Source organism: Buceros rhinoceros, unplaced genomic scaffold (assembly GCF_000710305.1).
Source record: "Buceros rhinoceros silvestris isolate BGI_N320 unplaced genomic scaffold, ASM71030v1 scaffold4197, whole genome shotgun sequence".
Classification (NCBI taxonomy): Eukaryota; Metazoa; Chordata; class Aves; order Bucerotiformes; family Bucerotidae; genus Buceros; species Buceros rhinoceros.
Genome location: NW_010421494.1, coordinates 99,313 through 109,769, shown reverse-complemented (window position 1 = coordinate 109,769; position 10,457 = coordinate 99,313). Strand labels below are relative to the sequence as shown.

At 38.1% G+C, this 10,457-nt stretch overlaps 1 protein-coding gene across 1 annotated transcript in view; it reads right to left on the bottom strand.

Annotated features, from left to right (window-relative positions):
• Positions 1-10,457, bottom strand: part of SEMA5A (sema domain, seven thrombospondin repeats (type 1 and type 1-like), transmembrane domain (TM) and short cytoplasmic domain, (semaphorin) 5A) — a gene marked incomplete at its 5' end in the record, with an annotated part of 116,660 nt that overhangs the window by 13,886 nt on the left and 92,317 nt on the right. Inside the window, 2 exons of the mRNA XM_010139676.1 lie at positions 5,577-5,795; positions 8,618-8,843. Coding sequence (XP_010137978.1) covers positions 5,577-5,795; positions 8,618-8,843 — 445 coding nt within the window. The remainder of the gene's footprint in view (positions 1-5,576; positions 5,796-8,617; positions 8,844-10,457) is intronic.

Below are 10,457 nucleotides of genomic sequence, written 5' to 3'. Positions count from 1 at the left end.
CTGCTGCAGTGTATAGACTTCCACGAAACAGAATGACAGCCTGAAATTGCCTAGACAGAAGATGTACTGTCTGCAAACATTACTTGTGTCTTGTTCACTGTAATGGAGACAGTGACTCCTGACAATTTCTGCTTATTTTTCAACGGTCTAGAGTGAGAATTACAAATGCACATGCATTTGAAGCTGCTACCTGCCATCTATCTATAGGTGGCTGAGAACACAGAAACTGATGTGACATCCAAGAATGTCACCAGGCTCCACAACTGCAGTGATCATGGCTGTACTGTAAGACTTTGGATGTAAAGGAAGAAGTGGGCCTGAGAAAGATGGAAAAGGACAGGCACAATATAATAGACAGCGTAGGATTTGATCATGGTTGAGATGGACAGTGTAATTATAACTCTTTTATAGTTTTTTTAGTGACTATTTACTGACAGGCTGCCATCCTAAATCTCTAGGCCTTTCAAGAACTATTGTAACTACCTCTTTTATTTGTCCCCAGAACTTTTTCTTCTCAGCAACAGAGGATGATAAAGCATCATCACGGTAAAATAAGATCAAAGGAGTGGGTATTTACTGCTTGAGTTTTTACAAGACCTAAATAGAGCTCTGTGGTTTCTTTCATCTCTCTGTAAAGTTGCTTAGCAACAGAGCACTATCTGGTTTGGTTTTTTTTTTTTTCTTGGGTTTTTTTTTTTTCCTTTTATCATGGGGTCCTTAATGTTATCTCTGCTACTTATAGGAGAAATTATAACTTATACAGAGCTGCAAGGAAAGTTCCAGTCACTACAGTTTCTTTACATAACAGCTTTGTAGAGCTGTTGGACAAAGAAAGTCATTGAAGCAGTTCCACAAAGAAAGACACAAAAGGTCTTTTCTGACAATTATCAAGGTTGGTCCCTTTTGGAAGAAGTCACCCTTCAGCTAGCAGGGTGTTCTTAAATATGCTTTTTCCTTTATAGTAAAGCAAACAACTTTTTCCCTAGAGGCTGTTGTTGTGATTAATAAATATTTCTTCACTATAATGCAAAAGAAAAACAACCATACCAAAGAGCATGTACTAGGGAGAAACAGCAGAGAAATGGGATCTCCTGGGGACATGTCAAAACATCCACAGTACTGGAGAGTTTCCAAGAGACAATTAAGTGAACTTGATAACCTGTTATGCACTTTGGATTTTACAAGGAAGTAGGAGGAAGTGTGAGCAGACACACTGACCTCACCTGCTTTCATGAGAACACAGATAGGATTGCAGGCTCTTTCATACACTGGCTGGTCACATTTCAAATTTAAACAAAACCAACAAAATTTTTAAAAAGAAAGAAAAAGAAAAAAAGAGGGTTTTTTTTGGAGTATGCCTTTAGGTTTATAACTTTTCATGTTCATCTTTTTGAAAGTGTAGCAAAAAAAGCATAAAAAATGCTGAGAGCTCAGTCTTCTCTATATGGATGAGGGAGTATAAACAGAGGGGCAATAGTCCTTTCCACCCACAGAAATGCAGGTGGTGTGCTTCCCAGTGGCTGAGTAAAAGTTAAATCAGGGAACACTGGGTGTTGGGCAGCCTACAGATCCAAGAGAGATCCCTTCCAGGCACCTGAGGATCGTCCCATTCCACATCACTTAGTCTACTGCTTTTTCCTAATCTTGTGGGATAATGCTGTATGTTTCACTGTGGGAAAGAGCAATTTTTACATCATAGTTTTCAAAGGCAAGGTCTTGTTTCTGTGATGCTACAGGTACCTTTTAATCATAAAAGCAATACTGGATGAAACAAGCAGTCCAACACAGTGCAGTGCAGAAACACAGAAGTCAAACGAATGCTTCTAAGGAAACTATAACAACAAAATCTAAGGATCAGTCTGGGTTCAGTTCTGTAACTGAGACTCTTTAAGTTAGAAAACCAACAGTTGCTTCCAAAGGGCAGTTCAGCCCTCTCCTCTCCTTGCTGGCTACAGAGGCAGCTTAGAGAGATCAATACATGTGGAGAGATGGGCTTCAGCAGCCTCAGAGACAAGCTTTATTGGATAGGAGTAATGTTTCCCTCCAGATTTAGGAAGTTACTGTAGGATAAATTTGTCTGTTCCTTTAAATACATTCCTGTTTCCTTGTGGCCAAATATGACTGCAAGTTAAAAAAAAAGGAGTAGGAGAAAAAGAAACCCAAACCAATAATGAAGAAAAAAACAACAAGCAATAACACGCTCTAGGGGATGCATAAATAACTTCAGCAGTCTTTCACGGAGTTTTGTATAGCTGAAGCTCTTTGTTGTTATTAGCACATTTAGTGATACATTAATTTATTCAGTCTTCTGAGCCAAAATGTCATAACTAAATCAGACTAAAACTACTACACTAAAAATCTGAAACTGATAAAATAAAAAAATATCGTCATGAAGTATCAGAATTTCAAATCTAAGAGACAGCAACTGTCCTCTCCCTCTGATCCACCACTACGCTCCGAGGAGAAGAGGGAACAGGAACTTCTGCAGCCTGTGCTACTCAATGGTGCTCATGTAGTTATGCTTTCAACTCTTTTCAGCTCACCTTCAATTAAGTGTCGCCATGCAGAATAGAATAAAGGAAGGCAACATGAAACAACACAAAACAAAAATGAAGAAAAATTTGCCTTTTCCTACAGAAATAACTGAAGACATGTAATATTGTGAACTAGGACAGAATTCCTTACATTTGGTTATTAGTATTTTAAAGAAAAAAAGTCCATTAGTAAATTTCTGCAATATTTGTAAATTTGCAGAATTTACCATTCAAACAACACTTCATCATCTATTTCTCTTCATAATGTAAATATCTCACAAGCCCCCAAGGATAAAAAAAATCCTAATATATCTGATCATATATTCCTTTCTTTTCATATTGACCATGTACTAGTAGGTTAAGGAAAACGGAATTGTCTGTGAGTATTCACAGATCCTTTCCACAGTTACCGAGGCTGTTCAATGCTTGTCAGCTCAACTCTATCCACCACATCTCTGAGCCATAAGAAAGGAGCCGAGGCACAGGGCTGAAGTGTAATTTGCTAGTGCAAGAGAATAGCGCAAATTCTCCGGCTCCTCAAAGCGGTTTGGCCATACGGAAATTGCGTACTGGGAACAGGCCTTATCCTATACTGACTGCCAAAGCATTTCTGCAGATTATTTAGGAGAGTGCTAGTTAGTGGAAGGCAAAATTGTATGAGGGATCATTCTAAAACTTGCACAATACAAAGAAATCATATTCCTGGGCCTGGGTACAATTTCTGGCAATTTTCTGCCACTGTTCAATTTGCTATTATATATTCAGCCTTCAAATACTACGAATGAAAAGTAATCTGCCCAGTGACTTGTAGCAATCTGCACGTCAGTGGACTATTTGCTTTGCTATGAGCTGTGGGAGAAATTTCATTTACTCTCTCCCCTGAAGGCTCAAGAAAGATTTAATAGTAGCTGCTGAAGGCAGATTTGAGGTGGCTTCAATATTTTTTAAAGTTCTAGGTTTCTGCAGCACATTTAACTATAAATTACTGGTTATTAATATTTAATATATATTACCAGTGCATTAATATTAATAAGTATCTTTAAAATGATGCTGTAAGACACTTAACTGGATGAAAGAGCCATGTACTCTTGGTGATTGGTCTGTGGGCTTTTCCACTGTGTCAGTCCTTCAAAGCACTTAGTATCTTCCAGGATGACACTGAGCACAGATTAATTGATTTAGAAGCATAAAGACTTTGACCATGACACCACCCTGTCAGATAATCAGAACAGGGAGCAAAGCAGAACCTGAACCTGTACTAGAAGGAAGGATTCTCTTTGGCTGCCATCTTGCCCCTTCCTACTAACCAGAATATTTCTGAAAGGCTTATGACTGGACTGGACTGTAACTGAACGGCTCTGTGCCAGCAGGGAGCAGGTGAGGCTGTCTTTACCGTGATGGAGCTCAGGCAAATCTGAGAAAACATCATGTTCTTCTTTGCTGCATTTTTTATTTCTAGCATTACAGCCATTACTTTTGGGTTGTGGTCAGAACAAAAAGCTGCTCATGTTGCTTAGCCTTTTCGGCTACACCTCACTTATTTACATGGGCAAGAACGAACTGTGCTGAGTCCCAGTTTTCCTCCTTGATGCTCACACTGGCAAGAAGGGCCTGACGTGTTTACTGCTGCTCAGTCCTTGCGACTTTAACTACAGCTTAGTCCATGTGAGGAGGGTATAGTCAATGCTACAATGAGAGACCTACACCAACATTTCTCATAAACGTCTGCAAGGGCTGTGTGATCAAAGCCTAACACAGACATTTTAGAAACTCACTTAGATAGCTAAAGTAAGAATTACTTCATATAGCTGTCCTAAATATAAGCACCCAGGAAATTAAACCCAGTCCCTAGCACAGTGGTTAATGAGAAGGCTGAAAATTGATCCAGCCATGGCTTCCCTAGCTGGTTGCTCTCCTCTGGTTGCCTCTCCTCTCCCCACTGTGGGCTTTGCCGCATTTGTACATGTGGGACTGGAGCAAAGGCTCTTCACCCACGTATTGCTGATGTCTCCACTTTCTTGATGAGGTCTCGTCAACCTAATAGATGTTCATGTTTGACCACCAATTTAACTTTCTGCGACTTTCACTAAAAATTGAGAGAATTAAATTTCAACAGTATGCTTTTCTAATAAAAATTTATTCCCTTACCACGAATTTATAATCAGGTCTAATTTATGGATAATCTTTATTCTGCCATCATTTTTTACTCTCCCATGTTTCAAAGGAAAAAAACCCCAAACAATCAATTACATCTACTGCTTGCCACATTTTCTCTTTGGATTTATCTAGGATCTGACTTGGCCCCTTATATTTCTTCATAATTATTGGCAAAAAGTAGTTCTGTAGCTGAGGATCTTTGTGATCCCTCACAGGCTATCATACATCTAAATACTTCATTCAAGCATTTATTATTAGTCTTTTACAAAGGGTGAGAGGTGGCTTAAACCAAGATATTTTTTTCCTCAAATATCTAAGATAAAACGTTTTATAACCCAAAGAAGGTTCTTGAAAATATACATTCTACTTGTAATCCTTTTCATAGAATCATAAAAAAACTTTCAGTGAAGGAGAAGACTCCAAGAACAATCTTTCTGACTTGCTTGAGTTATCATCAAGCTTGTCGATCAGTCCTGAACCTTATCTTCTGAAGGCTCTATGCTCATAAGCTAACACCTGCATGATGAAAATGACATTCTAAGTTTAAATAAATGCCAGGCCAGATTTCTCATGTCTTGCCAAATTTCTTATGTCTTTTTTTCTCTTAGCAGTTTACTTATTAAAATCATATTTTAAAGTTAAATTCTGCCCAGTGAAAAAAGACATAACTGTTAATACTGTTGATGATAAACTGATTGACATCACATGGGAATCTTATCCAAATCCGCTTGTATTATATAGGTAAATTTGAGCTGTAGTTTATTCAAAACCCAAAACAAACTCCAGACCTACCAGCTAAAAAAATTAAAGAAAACAACTATTGCAACATACAGCCTTGAAGATGAGTTATTTTATTTTCACATACTTATTTCATTTAACTCTTACCTGGACAAGGCAAAATGTTGCATTCCTGGTACTCTAGAGATGGGCCAAGGCAAGGAAGTCCTCCGTATTTGGGCTCAGGATTGCTGCAGACTCGTTTGCGATTCCGTATACCTCTACTGCAGTCACGACTGCACTGAGACCATGGAGACCAGGGTGACCAGGCACCATTGATAGTATGAGCAGAGTATCGTCCAGAACGCAAGAAATCCCCTGACAATCCTAATAAAATAAGGATTGAAAAAACAATATTGAATTAAAACAGTAACTCATCCTGAAACAATCTTTTCCTCTTCAAATTTACTCCCAGGCTTCTAACAGGAATATGACCATGACCATCACATACTGAAAACAGCTACAAGTACTACTGTGAAGAGTCTGCCTAAGAAGAGTCCTGGACCGAACAGGACCGGTACTCTGGGTAACCAGAACGGAGGAGCCACTCGTTTTCAGTGTCCAGTATTGAAACAATTTCACCTTATTTCTACCTGTGGTTATAGCATTAGTAATAGCACATTAAGTCCTGCCTTGAGGAGTACTTTCACTACTCAGGGATGAGACTTCACAAAGTGTTATTCAACACTTGATAACAACAGGCAATATTGGAATGATGATGCAGAAATACTTGTAATAAGGAACTGTTGAAATTTATATGAAAACATCAGACCAGCAACATAAAAATGGCTAAAAATTGGTAAAAACTTCCAGTGATTATAGACAGTAACTATTTCTCTCCTGCTGAGCCAGATTCTACTACAGATATTAAAAGCAGCATTTCAAGAAACATGGCATATATTCAACTCCAAAAAGGAAACACTGCAGTGTCCAGCACTTTATACCAATACTAGGATGTTCTGAAGACATTTTTGCAGGACAGGTACAGCTTTTTCAGTCCTCAAGAAAATGTGTGACCTTAATTGCCATTACTTCTTGTGATTTAAACTGGGGAGTAGGGGTGTGTGTGTAATCTTCTAAGGGAAAGATCTGAGGTACTTCCGCTCTGAAACAGAAGAATATTCTAAAGAATCTTCACAGTGTGGAGTCTCTTCTGCAGCAATAGCTCTCCCCTGTGTTTTCTTCTTTCCAAAGCATTAAAAAAGAATTATTACAAGGAGCAGTATTTTCACAAATTTACAGAAATCCACAGCATTAATAGAGGGGCATAGCATTCATAAAGGGGCATTTTCCCTTCAGGAAGAAACTGCACAGCAAAAAAAATTTAACATTTTGACACTAATGACATGAAAAGTAGCAAAATTAGTTTATGCTCTGGAAATACAGTACTATATATTCCTTGAACAACCTTACAGCCTTCCACAGTGAGGTGACTAGTTTAACGGACGAGGGGAGAACAGTGGATGTCACTTAAACTTTAGCAAGGGTTTTGACACTGAGTCCCATTAACCACCTGATAGATAAGTCATCAAAGTATGAGCTAGGTAAGTGGAAAGTGTGATGGACTGAAAACCGGTTGAACGAATAGGCCCAGGGGGTTGCGATCAGTCATACAAAAAGTCATTAGTGCTGCATGCCAAGGGCCAGTACTGGGTCCAGTCCTGTTTAACACCATCATTAATGACCTGGACAAGTTTGCTGATGATACAAAACTGGGAATAGCGGCTGATACACCAGAGGCTGATGTCGCACTTCGACTAGGCAGAGGAACCTCATGGAGTTCAAAAAGGGGAAATGCAAAGGCTTGCATCTGGGGAGGAACAACCCTGTGCAACAGTAGTTTGAGGCTAACCATCTAGAAGCAGCTCTGTGGAGAAGGATCTTGAATATGCAAATAAATCTTGTTTGCATTACCATGGGCTTTGTTTTATTATTTCATGCAGTTCACTACTATGTATTTCTTTATAAATTTACTAACATCCTGCCCTCTCCAAAGAGGCGCAGATGTCAAGTGAATCCATGAAGGTTTTATATAAGGTGAAGGGCATGGGGAAGCTTCTACCATCTTCTCAAAGAAGTCACCCTTGCAGCCCCCTCACTACCAAAACCTTGCCATGTAAACCCAATACAGTCAGGAAATGCTTAACACAGATTTTAACAATAGTTGTCTGTCTGAAAAAAATATTGAGAAAGTCCAAGCACTCAGAAACCATCGTCTATTCACAGCCTTAGATAAACCAAATGCTTTCAGTTATGCATTTTTTCTGCTAACCTGGATGTTGTGAAGATACAAAAGGCTATGTAGTGGAAAGCAGGTATAAAAATATTAAAATATAATAATTAAAAATCAGTTTTTCCTTAGATTTTATAACTAAAATATAATACTAAAAAAGACACAGATATGTAAATAAAAGTGGATAATTAATGAAATGTATTAATAAAATTAGAGTGACTATCAGAAGTTCTCCTAGTTTTTATTTTTTATATACATACACATATCATTTATTAAAAACTATGTATTTCTGATAGGGAAAGGACAAAATTCTGAAATTAAAATAATTTTAATTTAAAGAAGTCATTTAAAGTTGAAAAGATTTTGAGGGAGTTCGGTTTTCCATTTAAGAAATAATCAGAACTTTAAATTGCTAGGAGCAGCATAACGTGAACTTCTGTAATAGAATTATCCAGTTTATAAACTCCTTATTTAATTGGACAACTGTATGAATCTTAGAGTTGTTGCTTTAGAATTACCGACCAAAAATTTCTTCTCAGCATCAATACTAAATACTCTAGCTAAATATTTATCAAATACATTTATGTTTTAGAAAATCTTTTCCAGAAAAAATCTGAAAGGAGGTGACAGAACCAGGTTGCCATGTCATGGCTCACAGATTACTGTAAAGAATATTAAAATAACCTGGCAAATCTCATAATCAGTGGTAAAAGACACTTGATTACTCTCAGTGATGAAGCTACATCCAAAAGGAACAGAAGCTAGATTCCCTGTTGTGGTCACCATGTTCTCCTTTTCATTATCAGTTCTGTTACGGAAAACACCATCAAGCAAAAACTTCCAGTCTGTGCTGAAAATGGAACTGCAGACACCTCACTAGCAGGAGGCACCACGCAGCCACTCCAGCTTTGCTTACCATCTGTCGAGCATCCACTGGTGCCATCACTGGAACAGTAACGCATTTCAATCCTTTGCCTTCCTACTTCTAGCAAATTTGGGTCAGGCAAGCGTGCTTTGCAGGTGTATCGGAAACGTTGTTCATAGTGACCACCATTGTCCGAAATATTGACTGGCATCCAAGGTGTCCAAGGAGTTGTCTTTTTTAACTCTGGACAAGTGTTGGTGTTACAAGGCTGGTACTCCTGAAAGAAAATGGCCATAATAAATACAGTAATTAAATGTGTAATTACACACCCTCAAAACAGACAAAAAGCCAACCAATAAAAAAGCCTCTGATATTTTCTCTAGCATTTCCAACAGCAGTGATCATCAATAAACTTTTAATTCCGACCTCAAACTGCAAGTGTTATTTTCTGCTTCTATGCTACACAGCATTACAACGCTAAAAGCAATAATACACCAGTTCAAATTAGATCTATTACATCCATAAAATCAATAAGCTGAACACTATAAGTAACACAATAAAGCACATCCTTTATAAATTAATAGCCCCAAATAAGGTGTAGCTAAATACAAAAGTCTTTACTAAGATGAATTCTGATAATTTGCAAGTACAAGCCACAAACCAGCAAATAATTCCCTGATAAAATCTAGTGGCATATGAATAAGTGAACATCTCACCATTCTGTATGTTGCTTATTACAAGAGAACAATGGACAAAAAATGTTTTCTATTACAGAATCTGGCTCCCTGAGGTGAATGTTACACATAGCTCCAGCATTGCTAAGGCTATCATCAGAAGCAAATTCTCTGTAAACTGGTATGTGCGAGAAAGAACAGACCACACCTAAGAAACAAACGCAGAATTGACAATATTCTTAAGCTCCACAATATATGTCTTCTGAAGAGTATTATCAGCATCTGTAGGTCCTGCCCATTCATTTCCCACAGCATGATATACTTCATCTGATGCAAGTGTTTCGTAAACTATATGAATGAAATTAAACAACCATTAAATATCAGCATGAATTCACACTGACAATTTACTGAAGACAAATAGGCATCAGTGGGACAATGATTTTTAAATGAACTCTCTCTACTTCTGATCTCTTAGAGGGACACTGAGTGGAGGGTGCCTTCTGAAAAGGAGCCTATTAAAGTTTGCAATTCCACTACATACAAAAAAATTTTGGATACAATATAAGTAATGGTTTTATCATATAGGACAATCTCCTTTCATAATCTCTACCCCAACTATACCACCATGTTCCAACAAGCAATAGATTACCTGCTCCTCTCTTTCCCATAGTGACAATAACTTTATTTCACATTTTCCACAGTCCACCACCTCTTTTCTCAGCTGATCTAACTTCGTACCATATCCAATTAGGATGAAAGCAATTGCTATTTTACCTATATTTTGGGTTAAAGGTGGTGCTGCTATTTCAGATCTAAAAGAAGCTTCTTTGTCTGAAAGCTTTTCTAATTTTTCTATCTATTAGAGTTCAAAAAAAAAACATTCCTCAGAACTCCCTGCCCCACTAACAGAGCAAGACACTGGAGAAACCAGCACTATGTTCAAGACTCATGTTTTGAGGCCAGGAGAACTTATGACAAAATTCCTGGTTTCATAGTTTTGTGGTACTTTAGGCAAGAAAGAGCTCTTAGCCCAAAGACTTCATGTCACAAGGCTGTGCAAAGTCCCTTCCCTCCTTAAAACCTGGTGATCACTACAACAACGACCACGTGAGTCATACCTAGGGACCATCTATGGGAGAGGACTCCTTTAAGCACAGAGGACTGAACTGACCTTTCCAGAATCTGAGTTTCAGCCTTGACTGGTTTCTGGATCGGAA